Source organism: Pelecanus crispus, chromosome Z (assembly GCF_030463565.1).
Source record: "Pelecanus crispus isolate bPelCri1 chromosome Z, bPelCri1.pri, whole genome shotgun sequence".
Classification (NCBI taxonomy): Eukaryota; Metazoa; Chordata; class Aves; order Pelecaniformes; family Pelecanidae; genus Pelecanus; species Pelecanus crispus.
In genome coordinates, this window is record NC_134676.1 from 58455421 (window position 1) to 58478528 (window position 23108).

At 36.2% G+C, this 23108-nt stretch overlaps 1 protein-coding gene across 1 annotated transcript in view; it reads right to left on the minus strand.

Annotated features, from left to right (window-relative positions):
• Window positions 1-23108, minus strand: part of CHD1 (chromodomain helicase DNA binding protein 1) — a 54673-nt gene that overhangs the window by 18888 nt on the left and 12677 nt on the right. The window contains exons 2-17 of the mRNA XM_075725831.1: window positions 17896-18100; window positions 16726-16830; window positions 15370-15437; window positions 13022-13171; window positions 12452-12729; window positions 10660-10885; window positions 9709-9809; window positions 9275-9453; window positions 8121-8248; window positions 7346-7562; window positions 6637-6726; window positions 5604-5794; window positions 4300-4488; window positions 3816-3978; window positions 2050-2202; window positions 1171-1242 (exon numbers count right to left, since the gene is read on the minus strand). Coding sequence (XP_075581946.1) covers window positions 1171-1242; window positions 2050-2202; window positions 3816-3978; window positions 4300-4488; window positions 5604-5794; window positions 6637-6726; window positions 7346-7562; window positions 8121-8248; window positions 9275-9453; window positions 9709-9809; window positions 10660-10885; window positions 12452-12729; window positions 13022-13171; window positions 15370-15437; window positions 16726-16830; window positions 17896-18100 — 2515 coding nt within the window. The remainder of the gene's footprint in view (window positions 1-1170; window positions 1243-2049; window positions 2203-3815; window positions 3979-4299; window positions 4489-5603; window positions 5795-6636; window positions 6727-7345; window positions 7563-8120; window positions 8249-9274; window positions 9454-9708; window positions 9810-10659; window positions 10886-12451; window positions 12730-13021; window positions 13172-15369; window positions 15438-16725; window positions 16831-17895; window positions 18101-23108) is intronic.

The following is a 23108-nucleotide window of genomic DNA, read 5'->3' on the forward strand; positions in this document are numbered from 1 at the left end:
ATGAGTCCTAAAAATTGTGTTAGAAATTTCCATGTAGACCTTAGCTCAGTAATGGCCAAAAACCATACAGAATGTTCTGAAGTTTGAGGAAAGAAATAAAAAATAAAACTGGTAACATAAATTTGTTGCTGCACAAATGGATAGTTTGCCTCCATTTTTTAAATGCATGAAGTTTAAATTCCTCTTCATCTCAAAAAATGTACAGTGTGACTGCAAAGATTTCAGAAAAAGGCAGCAATGTCTGTGCTAGAAATTTGAAACACAATTAACTTCTATATTTAACAAATATCTGAAGTTTACATTATGGAGTTAGGTCCTTCTCCCTCCAACATAGCAGAAACAAGTTCAGCAGCAACTGACAAATGCTATCCTTCAATTACTGATTTAAAAAAAAACAAACCAAACCAGCAACCACCCCCCCCCCCCAAAAAAACCCCAAACACCCACTAACAAACCCCCCCCACAAAACCTCCCCTCCCCCAAATCTGCCAGTGTAGGACAAAAGATTTAAGCTGATCAAAGGTACAGAATGGCTTGCATATTAGGAATGCTAAATAAGCTACAAATTTTCCAAAGAGAAAAGAAAGACTCTGTCACAAGACACTTATATTCACAAGTTGCTCACAAAGAATGGCTAGAAATCAGTTTGTCACTATTTTTTCCCAGGCAAGTAAGTAGGTGGCAACAAATGAAGATAATAGAAGCCATATTTGAAACAGTTAAAGATGGTTCTTTATGCAAGGATATGCACAAGCTAGTTCTGCCCGCTGCCAAGGGATGTTTTTGATGCTAACTGCTTGTGTAAGTTCAATGTGTTTGTAAACATCGTTGGGTTAAGTTCTACACAGCAACAAGGCTGAGGTTAAATTTCTGCAGCACTTACACAGTAATTAAAATTACTCTGGTAAAGAGCATTAAAGAAAAAGCATTATAGCTACACAACTGATTAAATACCATTTTCGTAAGTTATATGTTTTCTACTTAACCTCTTCTTAGAGGACAAAAAAATAGCAGCTGTAAACCTTATCATCTAGGCAATAACAATGAATTTAATCTTATTGATATATTCCTCACTTTTCTGAGACTTCACTTTTTTGTGCTTTTGAGCCTTCATTTTTTTGTACTTCTTGGGAAAAATAAAACAGATTCCTTAGGAAAAAAATTCCATACCTCTGATCCTTCTGCATTAAAATGATCCAGTGCTTGTTTCCTCAATTCCCCTTTTATTGATCCATCAAGTCTCTAAAGAGATTGAATACTACAGTTAAAGAGTAATTCTTATACTACATTCAAAATTAGAGCAACTTCAATTCTCAACTGCCAAAACTGTTATGTGAAGGGAAAAAAGCAATCACACAATCGTAGAATGCTTTGGGTTGGAAGGGACCTTTAGAGGTCATTTAGCCCAACCCCCCTGCCGTAAGCAGGGACAGCTTTCACTAGATCAGGTTGCTCAGAGCCCAGTCCAACTTGACCTTGAATGTTTGTAGGGATGGGGCCTCCAGTACCTCTCCGGGCAACATGTTCCAGTTCTTGACCACCCTCATTGTAAAAAATTTCTTTCTTATGTCTAGTCTAAATTTATTCTTTAGTTTAAATCCATTATTCCTTGTTCTGTCACAACAGGCCTTGCTAAAAAAGATTGCCCCCATCCTTCCTATAGTGTAACGCAACACTTCACATGAAATTAAACTGATTAGTTAAAAAAATTAAGATACTATTTAGCATATAGCAATTGCCAGTCTTTCTAGAAATAGAACACTTGTTCTTATATCTTTTCTTAAAGAAAGTGGTAAAGATCACAACCACAAAACAGTTGAGGTTGGAAGGGACCTCTGGAGGTCATCTTGTCTAACTTCCCTACTCAGGCAGGGACAGCTAAAGCAGGTTGCCCAAGATCACGTCCTGGTGGCTTCTGAATGTCACAGAGGATGGAGATTCTGTAACCTCTGGACAACTTGTTCCAGTGCTGTCACCCTCAGAGTAAAGAAAAGATTTTTCTTATATTCAAGATCAAAGCTTCTTGGCTACTACCACCAAGATTCTGACCTGAAAGGGAAACTGACGATACTTCAGATATTCTGCTAGGATGTCCAGCATCCTCACCATCTGTGAGAAAATCAGAACTCTGTTGCCACGTTCTCGCAGACGAATCAGTAGCTTGTCAAGAAGGATTAGTTTCCCGCTGCTACGTATTAAATGCTACAAAAACCAAGAAATACATATCGCAAAATAAGTTCATCTCAACACTAATATACACTGCATTTGGTTAGACATTCATTCGAGGTTTGCTTTCCTATTGCTGTAGGAAGAAAAAGAAAAAAAAGGAAAATTCTGACATCCCTTAGGAATTTTATAGTTTAAAATGTGCATGCAATATATAGTCTTCTAGAGCTTAAAAAAAGAAAAAACCCACCAAATTCATGTGACCATAAGACAACATCGCTATATAAATTTACTAGTATGCAGCATTAACGGAACACAAAAGTTTACTCTGATTTTAGTTTATTTGATTCTAACTGAAATCAACAGGGTTACAAACTTATATTTTTAAAGGAAATGCACTGTTCAGTTCCCTATCTTAACATCTCATTAAAACATGAAGTAAATATATGGACTTAAAAATTTAAGCAGTTCTTTTCTGCCAAGGAAAGAATAAAATTTGGTAACCAATAAAATCTAAGATTGAGAAAAAAAAAACTATCTTAGTACTACTTTCTCTTCACTTCCCATCTTTTAAGAAGTAAGTACTGCTGCTTAACCTTCTAAGTATTTTTAAAGCCTATCAATCAAGTTTCTCAAGCAAGATAAAGTGAGAGGAATGTTGTTTGTGGTGCCTAACATTGTAACACACCTAAGGCCTGTTAAGCCTTCTCAGGTCTATTGGGAATAACTAGAACAGAAACTCAAGCAAATGTGAAATTTAATGTTGAAAACTTTAGGCCTCTTTAGATGAAGATGCCTGGGACAGAATTTTAGGGAATGCCAAATCTTGAGTTAGGTGATTTTATTCTTTATGCCAGAAAGGAGGAGAATATTTGTAACCGTACAAACTAGTAGCTTTGGGAAGGTACTTAAATTATCAACTTGAAAGCTTACAGAAAAAAAAATCATCTTTACAAACATTTATGTTGGTATAAACTGCACCACCACCAACAGTCATCTGTTGCTGTGCTTCTCAACAGTTTTGGTACAAATATTAGTTAACCTTAACAAAAAAAAAAAAAAAAAGAAACAACAGACCATCTTTGGTAGTGATGAGAATTGTTTTAATCTGTTACAACAATAACAACAAAATCAGACTGAGCTTTGGATGCTTGTTACTTTCCTTCCACTTTGGTTGTTTGCAGGCATACAGAGAACAGTATTTGATTATAAAAAAGGCTTAAAAGCATTCTGCAGATCACTTCCTGATATCACACAGATTGCTGGTGTATCCTTGCCAGTCACTTGCATTTCCACTCACATTACATTTAACCTGCTTACCTGCTTTATTTTACTTAGGTTTAAAATAGGTCTCAAGTTTATTTTGCACAAAAATACACAGCCTGTTTCAAACTACTTCCTCTTTATTTTGACTGTAACTAAAATCGGGGATATTTTATTTAGTCAATTATCTGTCAGTTATTCAGTTCCAATTAAGAAACAAGAATCAATTAACTCAGCTGTAAAACCCAGGATGCACATTTTCCAGAGAACCCGTTTTTTCTTAATATACTTCAATAAGAATTAATAAACTGCCAGAGCACTGTAAAATTGTGTGAATATTACAGATGTAAACCAGAACTTTTTTTAATTAAAAAAAGTGACATTACCTGTAAGGCCTCCTGTTTATTATAGAATTCATTATCATCTGGTGGTCTAATGAGGTAGCAATGGTTACAACACTTCTTGAGTTCCATCATGATGTTCAAAAAGCCTGACGTACTGCCTTTTGAACCTTTACTGAGGGCTTTATAATTCCTGGTTAAAATCCACCTATGATGTAAGTTGTACAATATAAGTAATTTCTAACCATATGTGGAAGCAAGGCAGATAGATGTAAGCTCTCAAAATATAAACAAGCTAAAGAAGAAAAGAAGCTTCCAAAAGAACATACTAACATGACAAACAGAAGAAGCTACATGACTAGACATTAGACCAGTGTAATTCTTGAGCCCTTGCTTCATAGAATTTTACTGTTGTGAAACCCGATAGAATCCTCAAGTTCAAACTGCATTATAAGAACTACTGTACTTCAGTAAATTGTATCCAGACCTATCACTAAAACAGAACAATTTTACAAGTGTTGTTTCTTACTTGTAATATTGTTTTTGCAATGCACTCATTTCCATCCTCAGAATTTGCTCAACTTTAGCAGGTAAAGACTTTTCTACATCTTTTTTAACTCTTCTCAGCAGAAATGGTTCAAGTTCTTTGTGAAGACTTGCATAACCATACTCTCTCCCTTTGCCGTGCTCCTCTTCAAAATCTTCCCAGGAGGAAAACCTTCAACATAATAATGAATGAACACAAAATAGTGATATACTCTGAATCACCTGAGGAAGCAAAATTCAAGAAGATAACACAAACACGGAATGTGTATAAATATACCACAAGAGCACAAACACATCTGGATTTCTTCCCGACTCCCTTCTGTTTAATTTATCCAATTTCTGAATTGCCGTCTCACAAGAAATTCGAAGTACTTTGCATGTAAATAGAAGAACAGAATTTTCCAAAAACATTTACAGAATGAAAACTTTGGAATTTTAACTTCCCCAGTGGAAACCCAACATTTTTCTTTTTCTCCAAGGATACTCACCTAGATGGTTGCAGAAATTCCATTATTACATGTGTCAAAAGCAGCATGAAAAAACAGCTGCATGGTTGCACAAGAGAACAAAAGACTACTTAAATGTACTTTTTACAGCTTGTATGGTCTAGCTGAAGCGTAACTATTCTCTATGCTAACAGACTAGGAGAACAGATTTTATGATCAAATGAAGAATGGCTACTAGACCATAGCTGCTTTGCTTTTAAAGTTCTGAAGAAGTCAGTACCATCTATAGCTCAAACTAAATGGAGCTATGGTGCTTGGCATTTACAAGACCTCTGACAGGCACATGTGCTCTCACACATGAGCTCTAATTTCTCTTATGTATAAGCAGAGGTCAGTACAAAATGAGGTCAATACAGTAAGCTTACTGTATGAAAACCATATGGGAAAACCAGCTGACTGAACTACAAGATATTGGGCATCTTGGTACAAATTTGTTTTCATTAGTAGTACTAACACAGAAAAGATTCCATTCTATTTCCACAGAGTAAATCCATATGGTTTTCCTCTTAGGCTAAGACGAAGCCTTTTTTCCAGGTTCTGACCCATACATCAATCAATCATTTCTGTGGTCTGCTAAAATGGAAAAAGGTGACAACTGCTACCAGCATTACTTATCAGGAGTAGCACAAAAAAACCCATATGCATATACTTTAGATAGAATATTTAAATTACCTTTCAGTATGATTCTCTACCTCTATTGGTTTTCAAATCACTACACTACTTCACAACAAGAAACTTGACCAAAAAATGTTAAAAAGAATCATGTAAAATTCCTCCTTACTTTTCTGGCATGATGAAGTGCAACAAAGACCAAAGCTCTTTGAGGGAGTTTTGCAGAGGTGTTCCAGTAATAAGAAGACGATGGTTAGACTTAAAGTCTATTAAAGTCTTGTACAGAAGAGAGTCGTCGTTTTTTAAGCGATGAGCTTCGTCAACTCCTATGAACGCCCAATTCAGACCACCAAGGAATGACTTAAAGAAAGGGGGGGGGGAACATTATACAAATAAACACATTGCATAATTTGCCACATTTTATAATCAAGCTATAAAGACCATCACTTTTTTGTTTATTTTAATACAGTACAGACAGCTGTATGTTTTTAGTACTAATTATGGCTTTTACATTTGCCAGGCTCAATGAAAGGCTGTGCAAGCACCCCAAGAAAGTATAAATTAAGTTTAAAAGGAAAAAAATTGCCAAAAGTCTGACCCATGTTTTGATATGACAGGAAAAAAAAAAAAAAATCACTATTGACTTCTTCCCAGCATGTACAAACAAATGAAGTAAAAATGTTCTGTTTCTTGACTACCTATAAAAATTTCCACATACTGTTAGACACATTAACAATAACTATGTGCTACCACTATGGAGGCAGTATTAATAAATATACACATACTACTGTATGCACAACAATAAAGAAAAACTATGTGGGATTTCAGAGTTCTGTATCATGTTTGGGGCTACGGGCTGGGTTCTTTTTCAGTTCCTTGATGGTGGTCTGCAAGGAAGTAGAGCTCTTGAAGATGGGAGATTATTACAGTAATAAGAATCCCAAGCAAACTGGAGAAAGAGAAGTGTTACCCACTTAATGAAATGCAAAAATGCTGAAAGCCTCACCACACATACAGAAAATCTAAAAGTGCTTAACCCCCCCACCAAAAAAACTCCAAAACCCAAGCCACACACTATCATACTTCCAAAAGCAAAAGCTATGACACTCTCCATAATTTTAATGACCCACAAATACATACAAGTCTAAAGAAAGTTCTACAGTGGAGAAATGATGTTTATTTCCCTGAAGAAGTGTGATTACCTTATCCTTCAGCAAAATTTCGTATGTTGTTAGAAGTATGTTAAATTTTAATCGTTTAGTCTGTGGATGCATCCATTCATGAGTTCTAATCTACAAAAAAAAAAAAGAATCAAAAAAATCAAGTGAACTACAAGCTAGAGAAAAAAGGTCTTGTTGACTGGGATGGATTTAAGTACTGCAGCAATGTAAATGTTTAATGACATACAATAGTATGATCACAAAACAGAAACACAATATATTAACATACAAAAGACTGGACTTCCAACCTAAGCAATCCAAAATTATTTTGCTTAAATTTCTGAATAAACAGCAAAGAATTTCTACAAAACATTTTTTGCTTTAATGGATACGATTATTAACATTAAGAAAACACCAACAACCTTTCAGAAAATAAATTAAGATCATGACTGGCTTGCTCACACATTTATTTTTACTATATCCACCTAAATAATCATATGGCAGAAGATAATTTGTTTTCAAATGCAAGAATAAATTCTTAATCCTGTTCACTATTAAGCAGGAAGGAAATCCTTCTCACATGCTTATATCAGGTCAAAACCTAAGCTTTCAAACTGCATCTTGAACACATAGTGTTTCAGTAAGTATTTGCTCAGTCCTAAACAAAATATTGGAGATTAGCAGAGGACAGGAATATGAAGCGAGTCTTGTTTATCTATAAGCCTTTCCAATAATAAAGAGAAATACTCACCATATTTCTGCTAGTTATATCTCCTAAGTAAACTACAGCATTCATCTGAGGAGCCCAAGTTTGAATCTCTCTTTGCCAAGATGTCAAGGTAGAAAGTGGCACAACCAGCAAGAAAGGCCCATACAATTGATGTTCATGGAACAGGTAGTTCAGAAAAGAAATTGTTTGTATTGTTTTACCCAGACCCATTTCATCTGCAAGAATACAGCTATTCCCTCTAAAAGAAAAAAAGTAGAGGCAACACAGAGAGGGGAAGGGGTTGGACAACAAGAAATTATTATCTTTAGCATAAAAATCACTCATACAAGTCTGCAAGACTCTGCAAGTACACATCTGGAAGAAGTGTTTTTCCACTGTTTTTCCATACCTCCCCCCCACCCCCAATACTTGAATTAATTAACAAAATTAGCAAAAAGCCTGCAAGTATTCCTCATGAGTCTAAATTTAAAAGTGTAACACTAATGTTGACTTTTCAGAAGAGTTTGCTTTGGGTTCTTTGGTTTTACTGTTTTAGGTTTTTTAAAAAAATATTACTTAACCCCATATGAAATTAAAAGCAAAGCAACAACAGAGCTTAGCTGTTTTCTGAGAACAGCCATGGAATAATAAGCTTTGGTACTACTTAGAGCAAAACTACTCCCCTCAGATCTCTACTTTGAGCTTACTGTATGAAACCCTCCATCTTCAAAACAAAAAAATACATAAAAGTAAATTTCAAAGTTTTACAAGTGCTTACAGCTTACAAACAGAAAAACTCATTTCAGGCTATACTTACTTGCACCATGAGTGAGCAAGCCAATTCAATCCATTTAACTGATAATCTCTTAACTCTAAACTTTCATGTCCTCCAATGTAAGATGGTTGCTTCTTTAGCGCAACAAACCTTGGCCTCTGTTTTAGAACCTGTCAAAAGCAAATTGATCATCAGTCCTACTACTGACTGAAGTTAGCAAAATGTCTTCGCATAGAAAAAATAGCAGTATGGATCTACTGGGTCAGCAAGTCTGGTCATTATGCATTGATGAAAATGAGGCCATAAAAAAACACCAAGCAATTTGCAAGTTGAAATTAGTTTGATTGCTAATCTAAATTTCACAATGGGAGTGACATCAAGTCACTCAAAGTCTCCTTTTAAAATAAACTACCATACTAAACAAGCCCATCTTTGAATGCCAGTAAAAATGCAGGGGACTGGTATCTACAAAAACCTACTCCTTGTAGTGATATTTTCCATATATATTACTATATATCATTATTACTATTCTAAACAACCTTTAAAAAATATTTTATAATATGTATCTTAACTCTGGATTCATAGAAGATTTTCACATTTTTACTATGAACTGATGTGGTAGCTTGAACCTGGCCAGCCACTAAGCTGCCACCCAGCTGCTTACTCACTCCCCAACCCAGTGGAACAGGGGAGAGAATTGAAAGGGTGAAAGTGAGAAAAAGTTGTGGGTCAAAAGGAAGAGTTTTGGGTGAAAGAAAAAAACCCAACCAATGAAAACAAAAACCTACAACCAAAAAAAACCCCACAAGTGACAGAAAGGGAGTCATGCATTAACTTACCAGCAGACTGATGACCAGCAAGCCTCCCAGCAACAGCCACCTTTGAACCCGCTGCTCAGCCCACCCAGTTTTCTTGTTGAGCGCAACATTAAATGGCATGGAACATCTCTTTGGCCAGTTGGGGTCAGTTGTACTGGCTGTGTTCCCTCCCGGCCCCTTGCCCACCCCCAGCCTACTCACAGCAGGCAGGGCACAGCAAGAAACAGAGAAGGCCCTGACACTCTGCAAGCACTGTTCAGCAACAGCCAAAACACTAGTGTGTTATCAAGACTGATTAGGTCACAAATCTAAAAATAACTCTATCACAGCCAGACTCAGTAAAACTGATTATAAATCCACTGCAAATTACAAACTCACCTTGCAATCCTTAAAGGGAGTGGTCTTGGATTGATTTCTGCTGAAGTACTCATCAATGCGTGCCTGAAACTTCTTGGCAATGAGAGCACCATCTTCCCAGCTACATTCTGAATAAGGCAGACCCTGCCATTTGCAATAGTAGTCTGGATAACCAGCTGCTGATTTCTGATTTGAATGAGCTGCAGAAATACAGAGATATCCAATCAGCATTTTACTTCTGTATCTTACGAAAACACTCATTTTAGGTAATAAGACAACATAAGGTAGCTTCATAGCACAGACAGTATGACAACTTTTCTCCTTACCTGAAGTTTTGTTTTGGATTAAAGTTAATGATATTAGTGTTCTAAATTTCTTAACTACAAATGCAACATACAAGCAGTGAACATACAGAATGCTCAATACTGTTTTCTGTCCGCAAGTTTGTAACATACCAATTATTCTTTCCACTATCTGATATTGTTTATGTAGATCATCTGTAAGCTCCTGCTGGCAGTTGTAATATTCCACATCTTCTGGAGAAGCATTTTTCAGCCTGTTATGGGAATTAATTTACAACACTTATTACACTGTATAGTTCTAAAACTACGAAAATTTGGCAACTCTAAAGGTCTGAATGTAAGCATCACAGGAATGTTGCTTAGAGAGCTTCTTTGAAGGGACAACTTAGATATTCCTACCACAAAATTCTTGCATCTGGCCTAGGTGCCTCATCACTAATGACTGAGGACACTTATCAAGAGACACAACTACTACAGCTACAGGTGGTACTAGTCATGCAGCTAATTCAGAATACCTACTCTCAACAATAAGTAGTGTACTTTACAGGGTATTTTCATGGAACAGTATTCAGGGTGGCTCCCTCTATAAGAATCCATCTTATGATTAAGCCACCAAAAATCCCACCAGTATTCCTTGATTATATTAAACATACTAATAAAAGTGAACATCAAAAAGGTGACTTTAAAATGTATGGATTTCTTCAACGTTTTTGTTCTTAGGCTTGAGCCAAGAAAACTGAATTCTTCAAAGTAATCTGAAATGGGTAATGCACCAAGAACACATAATCTCTGCAGTGCTTCCTGAAGAACACTGATGAAAGTATAATGACAAAATTAGTAAAAGTTACAATTTATTATTTATTTTTAAACACTACCCATCTTGTTAATTCTCCATTTATAAACACACACACACTAAAATCAGGTTCAGAAGATTATCTTACAGGAACACGTTAGGGAGGCTTTAACTTTTAAAGTTTTTGTCTTCCTGTTGCATAGACACTTGAAATTATGCCCTCAAAAAGAGGGAGCACGTCTCAGAAACACACAAGAACATCTACATTGTTACAAAATAAGTATTGTGGAAGTCTACATAAAAATATTCACCATCGTTTTGTTTCCTGATCCTTCTTCTTATAGTTGTCCAGCTTCTTCATTCCTTTAACATTTTGTTGTTTCAGTGTTTCTTCAGTTTCCCAAGTGTTATGGATGTGTGACCAACCTTTCCATTTAATAAGATACTGTATTTCTCCTGGCTCCTTCGACTTCTCAAACCCAGCGTTTGGGTCACCATCTGCCTCAACTGCATAGATGGTGGTTGCAGCACCCGTGGCTGAGAAAGAAACCATATCATAAGCCTTAATAAAGCGTGCATTGTCAAAAGTTAACTAGTAAGAAATGTAGTGTAGAAAGCAATTAGTGATACTTTTAGATGAGCATATACTTGACTAGTATCTACAGCTCTCATGTCATTACTCTTATTTGAACAATTATGATGTAGATATGTTAACACGTGTACAAGTAGTCAAAAGAGAATCAAAAAAGCAACCAAAACTTCTGTACCTAACCTACAATATCTTATCTTTTGTCATGAGAATTTTCTTTGCATTCTTAGTTTTTAAAGTGTCACCAGGGACACTTTATGCTGCTTTATCACCTTCTCTGTTATATTGCTTTGATCTCCAAGCATACAAGAGACATCTGAGCTTGGTCAGCCTCGAGACATCAATAAGGTAGTACTAGGGATACTATAAATCTATTTCTTCCTAAACATGTTTTACTACTTTTTCTGCCTTTGTTATCTTACCTGGGAAAATTTTTAATTAAGTACAGTCTGTATCACAGCTGAAGCATACTAGCAGCAGGAAACAGGCTCATTTCTGTGAGGACAGCCAGGTAAGGAAATGAGCCCAGCAAGCTGCAGGGGCCAGATAAAACAACAGAGAGTGGCAACAGCAAAAGACAGCACAAGCAGCAACATCATCTGGGCAGGAAGAATATAAGAAGCTTAGTTCCAAAGGCTTTGACCACAGCAGTAACACTATGCATTGGACCAGGATACACTAGAATTTGGGACAGCACAGGAGAAGAAACTTGAGAGGAAGAAGAGTGCAAGTTCTGAGATGGGTCAGAAACTTTAGAGATTGGGTAAAACTAATGGAGAAATGTAGCTCTGAAGTGCAAGGGGCCCAGGGTTTGGCGGTTGGGGTGGGGGGTGGTGGTGATGCATGTTTGTGTTTGGTTTTGTAATTAGAATCCTAATTTGCAGACTCAAACACATAAGCAGAACTGCTAGATACTGCATCCCATTATTGCTGGAAATATGACATGCCTATTCACAAAATACTTTTAAGAGTTCACATGCAAGTGCACTATTGAAATTTTAGATGCATTTTGTAGTCATTCCACACATTGCACTGTATTGAGACCATTTGTACAGCAATAACTGAAATCACAACCTCAGTGGTTCAGCCTTGCCAACACCATCTTTCAGGGTTCAGGTTACTAGTCAGCTCTCCTATTTAGTCCACCTTCTCCACTCCACTGTATATAATTTATACTGATCACATAAGACTACTCCATACAAAAAGTGGTGTAACAATATGGTATGCATTTATGCAATACAGAGCTATCTTCCACTTCATTTTTATTTTCTACTTTGGTGTGCAACTTTTCTACATTTTACTCTGCAACACTTAGGTACTTTAAAAAGGAACATCCTTATGAATATGAAAGACAAAACAAGATGACTTTTTGGTAACTTTAAAATTATTGCTGTTTATAAACCTCACAGGTGACCAACAGCTGAAAACTTTTACTGAAGTTGCACCACAATGCACTTCAGGATCTTAAGACCACCACCACCAAAAACAAACAAACAAACAAAAAAAAACATTACCTCCTTTTCGGCCAACTCTACTATCCATGAACTTCTCTATAGTTTCAAATTCATCTTCTTCAGTTTGTGGGACATCTTCTCCACAAACTTCCAGCAAATCATCGGAATCTGTCTTGGTTTCTTCAGCTTCTTTGTAACTAATGTTGACAGTTGCCTGACGACGAGATCCTCTCTTATCATAATCATCATCATCATCCTCTTCCTCCTCCTCATCCTCCGATGAATCAAGTTGCCTCTTTTTCAGTCCTGCACTCTTTTTGCCACTTTTTGGCTTAATTCTTGGAGACAATAAGATATGACACAACAATGATGTTTCAACAGGGACAACTATGTATCTTCTGTATTGCTTTCTGAATACATGTATTTCATGAATGCTCAGTTACTCCTCTTTCAGTTACAGCAGACAGGAAAAGGTATTCACTAGAAAGCATCAGTATATTAACACCTTATGCAGCTTTAGAATTTTTTTTTTTAAATAAGCATTAATGTTTCATTTGCATGTATAGTAGGAGTAAATAGTTGATTGCTTATTAGAAATAGTACCAGAGAACCCAATGCATGACTTCTTACCTGCTTGGGGGTTTCCGGCTTTTGACCTTGTTTTTTGGCTCATAGTCAGATTCACTCTCTTCACAACTGCTTTTCTCCCTATCTTCTTCTGATTCAGAATCGGAACCAGTTCCAGATACCGACCCTGAACCTGACATTTGCCAGTCTTCACTATACATATTGAAAGACAAAAGAGTAATTTACATTGGTGGTGGTGTTTGTTTTGTTTTTTTTTTTTAAATCAGGTATTCATCCACAGGGTATCTGCTGCAATTTCAACATTCTTCACAGAAATAAAAATCTTGTAACAGTTATTTCAGCTGATGAGACAGAAAATTGTCATCAATTAATAACAGATGAGTAAAAATGCCCAATTGCTTCAAAGGGAGTTGGACTAAGTTTTCTGTTATCAAGTTAGATTTAAAATCTAAATTAAAACAAAAATTTGGATTTCTATATAAATTTCAGCACGAAGAAATAAGTTAACATGACATTAAGAAACCAAAGCACTTAACAACCCTAACTGGAAGTATACATATTTATCAGAACTTACGCATGCTCAAATCATAAAGCCCTGTCATGTTATATTCTGGAGAGTCACATATTGTCTAACTCCTACAGTCCCTGTGGCCCACGTGAAGAATCAGCAACTTTGCAACAGGAATCAAAAAATAATACAGGCAGGTTTGAGAAACACCCAGAAAAACATGAATTGCAGTAACCTGTGAGTGGCACTGGCTCCCAAAAGCTCCCACTGAGCTCCCAGTTGAGTGCTTTTACAACAAGGCAAGATACTATGAGTAAGACACTTGTGACTGAGCAGCAGGATTTCCTTGTTCCTGCCTGAGATCTTCTACTTGCAACAGGAAGATGTACCCACTGATGAACAGTACCTTGCTTCAAACTCTGACTTTATACAGGCAAATTTAATCTTAATAGCTTCGTGAAAAGAAAGAAAGAAAAAATATGTGGTCTACATTATTGAAACCTTGCTAAATCTTTATACTATCATCTGGTTTAGGTTTACTTGACCAAGATGCTACAGCAGTAGTAATGTCCAAAGCTGGAATATTACCAAGAAATCTCTTCTTGAAATTTCCAGTCAGGAAGCCTAGGAATCAGGGCTTTGATCCCTCTCTTCTCTCTTTCCTGTCTTCCAGGACATTGGGTCCTGGAGGAAATTACATTCCCATTGTTCCAGTCATCCAAGAAAAATACAAATATGTGTCTATTGTACAGATGGCACATGGCCAATGGTACAGAATGTCTTATTAAAATACTTTTTCTGCAAACAGTAAATTAAAAAAATAATGTCAATCCATGACCTGTATTTATTTGGAAATATAAAAGTAACAGATATAAAGCACCATCCTTTAAGGCTTGATCATGTACCAAGTTATATACTGAGAAGTCTCTCATCTGCATGTCAGATAACTGCAGACATACTTGTTCAGAAGATCCACAGGACAAAAATTCAAGTACTGGATATATGAAGTGATTACTTAAATGTCCTTCCTGTAACAGAGTATGCTATTAGATGCAATCTAATTCTTAACTAACAAAAGACTGTGACTAACAGCTCATTGCTAGGAAAGTACCATTTTGCATAGTTAGTGCCCTTTTTTTTTTTGCCCCCCCCCCCCCCCCCCCCCCCCCGCCTTTTCCCCCTGAAAAACTGCCATTTCTGTAAGATATTATACTACCAACCCTGAACACCGTGGTGATTCATGAACTGGGAGAAGACCAATGATCGAACAGTTCAAGTTCTACACACCATTCATAAAAAACACAGGTACTGCCTCTCACTGCCACATATAAATAATAACAACATATAATCCTTTTCACAAACTTTTTAATCTATCACTTAGAAGGAGCTTATTTTCAGTTAAAATTCTTTGCTAGTCAATAAAGTTAACGACTGTCAGAACCAAAACAACTTTTAAACCTGTCAGGGGCGGGGGGAGGGGGGGGGTGGAACCCTAACAAAAAGAATTTGGCATTAACTGAGGGATTCTAACTTGAACTGTTGTGAGACAACCTATGTAAGTAGTTTCCCATTTCTACAAGAATTTTTAGGGAGGGCCTTCATCTCAAAAATAAACTGCAACAAAGTATTTTAAAAACAAAAGTACTGATGAATGTTTTTGAACAATACTGCAGACCCTTTTGCTTAGAAATTAGTATGATATAGGTGTTCCTTTGGGAGTTTATTTTAAATATTCCAAAATGTTTATCAAAATTGGAAACGCAAGATCAAGATGAATTAAAAAGGGAACTTAAGCATTTCAAGTGTGGAGAAATGAAGCATGAATTATAAACATATGTCATTATGACAAAAAAAAGTGGCATTACTTATGAAAATATCTTACTCTTTATGTTTTTTCTTCTTGGTTTCGCTGGATGAGTCATCTGCAGAATCTTCACTACTTGATGAGTCCTGCAGGTGAAGAAAAAAACCCAATTCATTTTCACAAAAGGAATGAAATACTTCTAACATTAAAAAGATAAATCAGCTCCCACTTTCAAATTGGAGGCGTATTATTCATGTTTCACCCTCTTCATCCCCCACAGGGTAGCTGTTAATACAGAATGAGATAAGGACAGCTATTATTTTTGTATTTATCCATCTATGAATATATTGTGTCAGTACAGCTCAGAGAACATCACAAAAAAAATCCATCTTAAAAAATAACCATTTTGCCTACACAAAATCAGTTATGGTTTAAGCTGCCCCAAGTTAACCAAGATGATGGTTCTGTCGAAGTCCTAATAAAATCTCCTACACTCAGGAGCTTTCTCGCCTTCCATAGTCTTTCACATTTAAACACCAATTTAAGAAAAATTTGAGAATGTGCATAGAGAAAGAAGAAAGATGCTAAAGAAAAAACAAGAACCCTCTTAAAATTAATTTTCAAAAAACCAATCTCATTAAGTGTAGATTTAGATTAAGTTTTATCCTGAAAAATGTCTTTCACAGAGTACTTAACAACAGCTGTAAATTAATGTTTTAACGATAGGTGATTAACTTTTGTGTTTAGTTTTAATGATGAGCTGCTAAACCAGACAAAACCAGAAATCCAACGAGTGTGACTACACTGCATAGTTTTTGTAATGAAGGAGAAAAAGTGTACTTTATAAATACAATCCATTTCATAGTCACTAGTGTCCTTAAAAGATGTTCCTACTGCACAAAATCAACATTTCTTTAGCCTATGATTTAGGTTTTAAAACACCTAGAATACAGGGTGTCATTCTTAAAATACAAGAATTCTTTTGTAGTAACTATTACAAAATTTGTAAAAATGTAGTCTTCTACTCCATGCAGAATTTTTGAAAACCGCAGCAGCTACCTTCATACAGAAATAAGTTGAAAAAAATCTTTTAGCATTTTTAACTGTCCTTATAAAACTCAAGCCAAAAATACAATGCAAGTCAGTACTGCGTGGCTTGAAAATTTTGTCCATACATCACAGAATATCTACCTAAAAATACCACATAACTGAAGCTGCTATAATCCTGGCACAACTCACTTGAAAGCAAGTAACTAGGGGTATTTTTACTTTTCTTTATAAAAATGTTGGTTATTCGAATGTTATTTTATAGACCAAGACCAGACTTTTATGCACACTTTGAGAAAATTCCTTGGCTCTATGTAATTTTATTCTAATATATGACACAACGAGACTGGCATGTTTACATTTAAAAATCTAAATTATGTTATTCACCTCTTCTGAACCACTGTCTGATGAGGCTGCCTTTTGTTGTTGCTGTTGCTTCTTGAGCACTGCTGATCTTTGCACAGCAAGTATACTTGGACTAGATTTCCAAAACTGAACAGGAATGGAGATGCAAGAGTCAGTTAAACATACTGAAAGTCTCCAGTTTACCACATATTTACTTCTCCTGAGTAGCATCACTATTAAGACTGATCTTACATGTTATCAGTTAAAAAAATTCACTACAAAATACTGCATACACTAACAACATCAGATAGCTTTTTAAAGTAGTAAGATTTCTACAAAAGAGAATGTGTGTGTATATATATGTATATGTACTTATGTGTAAATATATTATATACATATGTATATATAATAATTGCCAGGACAATTTCTACAGCACATTTAACAACAGTTGTGTAGGTATTGTTAAGGTAAAACATTTATAAAGTACATTTCTAAACTGAGCCAAATAAAATCCTTTCAGACCACTTAGCTGATATGGTTTTGTTTCATACAGTAATACTGAAGTATACGAACATAAATATAACAGAGAATCTGTAACAGTCTTCAATTCCTGTGGTAACTAATATATGACTACCTTTCATATACATGGTCTACCATGCCAATTAAGTCCATATAACACAGGACAGTGCAGGTAATTCTGGCCCACTGGATTTAAGAGATTTCTGAACACCACTTCTTCCTGAATTTAGTTGACATTGATATAGAAAGCTAACTGTATGTAAGCTTGAAACTTTTATACAAGCATTTATTGATACAAGGGAACTAAGCATTAGAGAAACAACGGAAAAAATAGAATTTCAGAAATAACAACATTACGTGTGCCTTTGTCTTCCCTAAGCTCCAGTAAATTAGTGCAGGCTTCTGCACAATGAAATTTAGGTAAGCATTTAACTCAAAATACTTACAAATGTGAGAATTTTAAAAGCATCAATTCAAGTACTTATCCATGAGATACTTAGCTCAATGTTTAAGACAGCCAAGCACATGCATTCTCTAACCCAACCAAGTTAAAATCTAATTAAAACCACTTCATTACATCTTTTTATTTTTTGAAATGAAAACTGCTCTTGAAACTAACTGCACAGGACAATTTTTTAAATAATTTTTCAAATAATTTTTCCCCCACAAAGGGTTCATTTATGTTTTGTTTACCTCAGATCCATCAACTTTTGGCGGTTTAGCTTGAATTTGTTTCTTCTCTCTAGATGTGTCAGACTCTGATTCTGACTGAGTGCCTGATTCTGAACCAGAGTCAGAGTCACTGCTGCCTGACTGGCTGCTGCTTCCATCACTACTGCTTCCAGAGCTTGAACCAGATCCAGAGCCTGATGCTGACCCAGAATCATCATCTGATCGGCTGCAACAGGAAGTTAGTAAGTTACACAACTGCCAGGGTAACAGAATTAAAAGAAAAAAAGTTGCCTTAGCTTCACCTATAAATTGTTAAGTTAGATCAGACAAATGGGTAGCACACAATTGGATACAGTTGATTAAATAAGTTGAGGTTATTTAACAAAGTGAAAAATAAACAAGAAATGAGAATGCAGAGTGTAGCAGATACTCTTTGTGAAGCCTAAAAAAAGCAAGATAAAGCAAGAACTTTATCAATATCAAAGATAAAGAAATCAATATCGATGAGTCAAGCAAGAGAAATAAAAGTGGTAGAAATGTTTCTTACCCACACAAACTTTCCACCCCAACCCGCTCCAAAATCCTTGTTTAGCTCCATCAAACCCCACATTACATACATACCTCTTAACAGTAAAGTCTACTCCACAAAGACATGTCCAACTAAAATATAAAAGACTGTTTTCAGTCTTTACAGATCAGCAGTACTTCTTAAAAAAAAAAAAAAAGTAGAAGCACGTATCTGTCTTAAAACAACTAACCAACCTATGCAGACTGTGTTTTCCTGTTAAAATAACAACACAAAAACTCCCCATGGAGACAACTCTGAATTTGTCACTGATAGTATGACTTGCGCCGAGGCACTTTCCTTGGCATATACGTGAGCTGCCAGATTATTCCACCTGTACTGTATTCATTTTACACCACATTAACATACTTAGAAAGCACAATATTTAAAGATATTTATTTATTTTAGGACCATTCAAAACCTTAGAAATATTTGGTTTTCTACAACAACTTCATAAAGCAGCCAAGTTGAAACTTTCATAAGATTCCTCATTAGGTTAATACTACTGTAATTCAAAGATACCATGAGAAAAAACATTGGAATCACACCACCATCAAGCAAAATAATTTTAAATTATGTACATGCTGACTGTGAATGCTTAAAAATCAGAGCAAACTTGAAGCCAGAATTGAAAATGATGAAACAAAAACTGGTATCAAAACCTAGTGGATCACTGCCAGCACATCTGGCTGGCAGTCAGCTGGAGGTGGTGGGGGAGGGGTAAAGGGCAGAATGATCATCCTCTGTCCTAAAACCACAAAACAAAGCAAAATTGCTCCTCTTTCTGCTTTTGCTAACACCAACAAAACTGTACCAGTAAAGAAGAAATGAAGCTATCCATAAATAGACTGTAGACTGCACCTCAATGAGCCATCTGCACCTGCCAACTTAGAAAGAAAGAGAAAGAAACAGACCATGGTGAAGCTTCCTTGTTCTGAAGGGGGAAGATAAGGAGAAACACACTGCTGCTGGGCTTCCTTGCACGTGTTGAGAGGAAAACTGGAAAGCAACACGGCTGCTCCCAAACTTCCTACTTTTGTCATCAAAGGCTTACTTCAGGCATAGTGCTGTAACACTAACTTCACACGTGCCAAATAAAGCAGGGCACCCGCTACAGAATATGATCAGAGTTTAAACTGTTTAGCAGAAATTAATGGCACTCCATGATGATCTTCCAAAGAGTTTTTAATTGTAATAGTGGTCTTGTATGCAAATGTTACCTTAACTTTAATGCCTGGTAAATCACACCATTATAAAACAACAGCATTTCTCAGCATAGCAAAGCACGATTAGTAAATGTCAGGGGGACTCTGGAAGTCAACACTAACTATAAATGAAGAGAAACGGAAGAAAATTCAGCATGGAAAAACCGTGAAACGCAAGTAAATACCAGCCAGACAAGTCCCAGTGACAAAAAACCACACAAAAAGTCTAAATCCTACATAACCTTGGAGGAGGGGAAGGGAATCAAATACTTCCATACAGGACAAGGCTTGCTCAAAAAGAGCAATAATGATGTGGATTATCAAATCTAAAAAAGGCGCAAAACACTAAGCCATAAGGATGGCAATTAAGTTACCTTTCCATACAACAGTAAAATATTTCATACAAACTAATACAGCGCTAGGCATAGGTTCAACTGCACATAGAGCCAGAGGCAACCAAAACAAAGTACCTCTTTTCTAAGGTAACATGGGGGAACCGACACTGGAATAAGCCATCTTGGTCAAACAACTTGCCAACATTATGAGAAACATGTAAACCAGCTACAAGAGATGTAGATGTGGAGAGATTGGGGTGGGGCCGGGGCAGGGAGAAAAAAAAATCCAGTTTACTTAGATAAGTAAGCAAAATCACATCAGTCAGATTCACAGCTGATGGGAAATTTTAAGTGGTTTGATGTTCTTCAACACAGGAATTAAGTAGTAAGCTCAAAAACAAAGGCACTGAGATAGGAAAAAAAAAAGTCTAGTAGATAATGCCAGTTGCTCTGGGGTTGGATTGAAAAAAAAACAATTCCAAATCTTTTTCTTTATGAAGAGACCAGCTCACTACCACCTAAGGTCTCCGTCAAGTAATAAATACCAACCTGTCAACAGATGTGGATCATACAATATTCAATATTCAGACAAAACACATAGACTCTTTACCTTGCCAACTACCTCTGAGCAAAGCTGGGAGTCTGGGAATGAATTCCCATTAGGCTTATGAGCAGGACCAGCAATGTAAGAGCTATTTCATAAACCCCGCTTCTCACAATAAATTGGCCTGATTTGGACAAGAGCAGACTAATACAAGCCAACTGCATTATCAACTAATAGTAACATCTGACAAGAGTAAAAATCTTGAAGTCAATATTCAAGCACGTTACTAATAAATGCAAGACTACAAAACAAACCTGCAGGTAGAAGTAAAAGGGATGGGGAGAAAAAGAAAGGAAATTACAAGAAACAAGAAGAACGAACATGTAATAAGGTTCACAACTGATTTAGGGTTGCCCTAATGATACCACATATGAAGGACAATGCAGGATCACTACTGTAGACTAACAGCTAATTGGTACATAGAACAGAAAAAAACAGAAAAATGAAATTTAAAAGCATCAGTAATGTCTTACTAAGCTTTCTTATTCCACAGTGTTAGCACAAGGAAATGGGAAAACACAAACTGAGTAGCAGCAAGTCATTTTAAAACTAGAGAAACAGCAAGGACTTGCTAAAACATTTATCAAATCTTAAGATGCTATAGCAGTATTCATACATGCTTAAAAAGAGTTTGAAATTAACTAGTAAAAAGCACTACAGGAGTTCAAGCACATAAGACTACTCTATGTTGGGCAGAACTTACTTCAACTCTAATCATCCAAATTAATACAGATGTGTCAACTACACTATGAGTTGCCGCCTGTATACCTCCTCATGTGCACCACATACTCCCAGAGATCTTGATGCAACTACAGCACATAAAAAAATAGGTAAGGTTAACAAATGTGACTTAATTTCTACTGAATTGTGAAGAACTTTCCTGTTCACTGGCCACAGGACAAGTAACTGATGGGCTCTGAGGACTACCAACACGTTTATTTCTCCATGTCCTTTCACACGATGTTTCAACCTGAGCTTCAGCAGAATGTTGACTTGGAGGCACAACCTCTACAAAGACAGTACTATAACCCAGAAACCTGAAGGTCTTGTTTGCAAAGGAGGTAGGAAATGGGGTAATACATGAGTAAGTTCTGCATAAACTTAAGCAATAAAGGCACATTGTAGATAGTGAGACAGTACTGAGCAGCAGTGCATGACATGTAATACCTATAAAACCCCAAGAGCTGCAACAGTTCATACATCAAAGGACTTTCCTCTGAGAAATTTAAAGTATTTGAACCAACAGTAATAGTGATGGGGAACCTGAGGCAAAATACACACCATACAGTAAGAGCTACAAGTTAAGTCCTCAGTTTTCAGCATAAAAAATATTTTCAAAATTAGGGAGAAAATTGGTATTTTTATTTTCATCACTTAAGTTACTGGAGTCAAAGATCCAAAAGAGAACATGTTTATGCCAAGATCAAAGTATCACACACTTCTGGGTGCAGACTGTGTCCTTGCTTTTCCTGTACTTATTCAAAAAAGAAAAAAGGTTTGGTCTAACACTTCTAATGATAATCTTCTTTCACAACGTGTAACACTAATATGTCATCATTTTAAACTATGATACTGATTTTTTATTTTTTAAAAGAAAAAACTTACTACTAGCTAATACCAAGCCATTTTACACTAACACGTGTCATCATGAGAAGGCCAAAGAACAAAGAACTTAACTTCAGCCATTCTCTCTACCAAAGTCACTGCTCCTGCTCTCACAGAATTTTCTTAAATGCAGGGGCAGGGTGGGGGGGGTGGGGTGGGGTGGGAAGGGGAGAGAAAAAATGGAAAACTCATTCCCTAACCAAACTGTCTGGAAATGCCAGCAGTTTCTTCCTTTTTGTATCAACACCACAAAAAAACCCAAACCAACCCTCTATTGCCTAAAAGAACTAGCTACCTATTCAAACAGAAACTGAATGAAAATTTTAAGCCTAAGACTTACTTCTACTGTCTCTAAAGGTAAGTATCTACAAGGCAGACAGAAAGGAAGAACGGACTTCATTACTTACCGGGGTTTTTCTTGGTTTTATTAATCACTCATGGGAAACAGTTTTAGACCAGCATCAGACCAGACTACCAACTTGCCAGACTACTGATCAACTTCTGATATAAAGGCACACCTTACTTCCTTTTTAGACCATACTTGTAAGATAGCAGCAGCAATAAAGTAAAAACATAGACCTATCTATCTTTTTCTAAATATCAAGAAAGCCACCAAAATATGCAAAGACTTGCTTGGAACAAAGGAATAAGTGTTATGTAAAGAGGAGAATAAAAAACTACCTCTCCCCTCACAACAAATGGAAAAGTAAAATGTTTCTGTGGCATTTTCTAGCCATGTCTCTTACACAGCGTCCATAATGAAAAAATGGGGTACTGAAAATGAAGTTGTACTGGAAAACTACTATAGCAGTAGTTTTCAGTTTCAACTGCTCTTCAGCATAGATACTAGCAGTTTGCTATACCATATCAATTCAACATCCAGAGACCAACCTTTTCTAGCACTTTGCCTTTGCAGATTA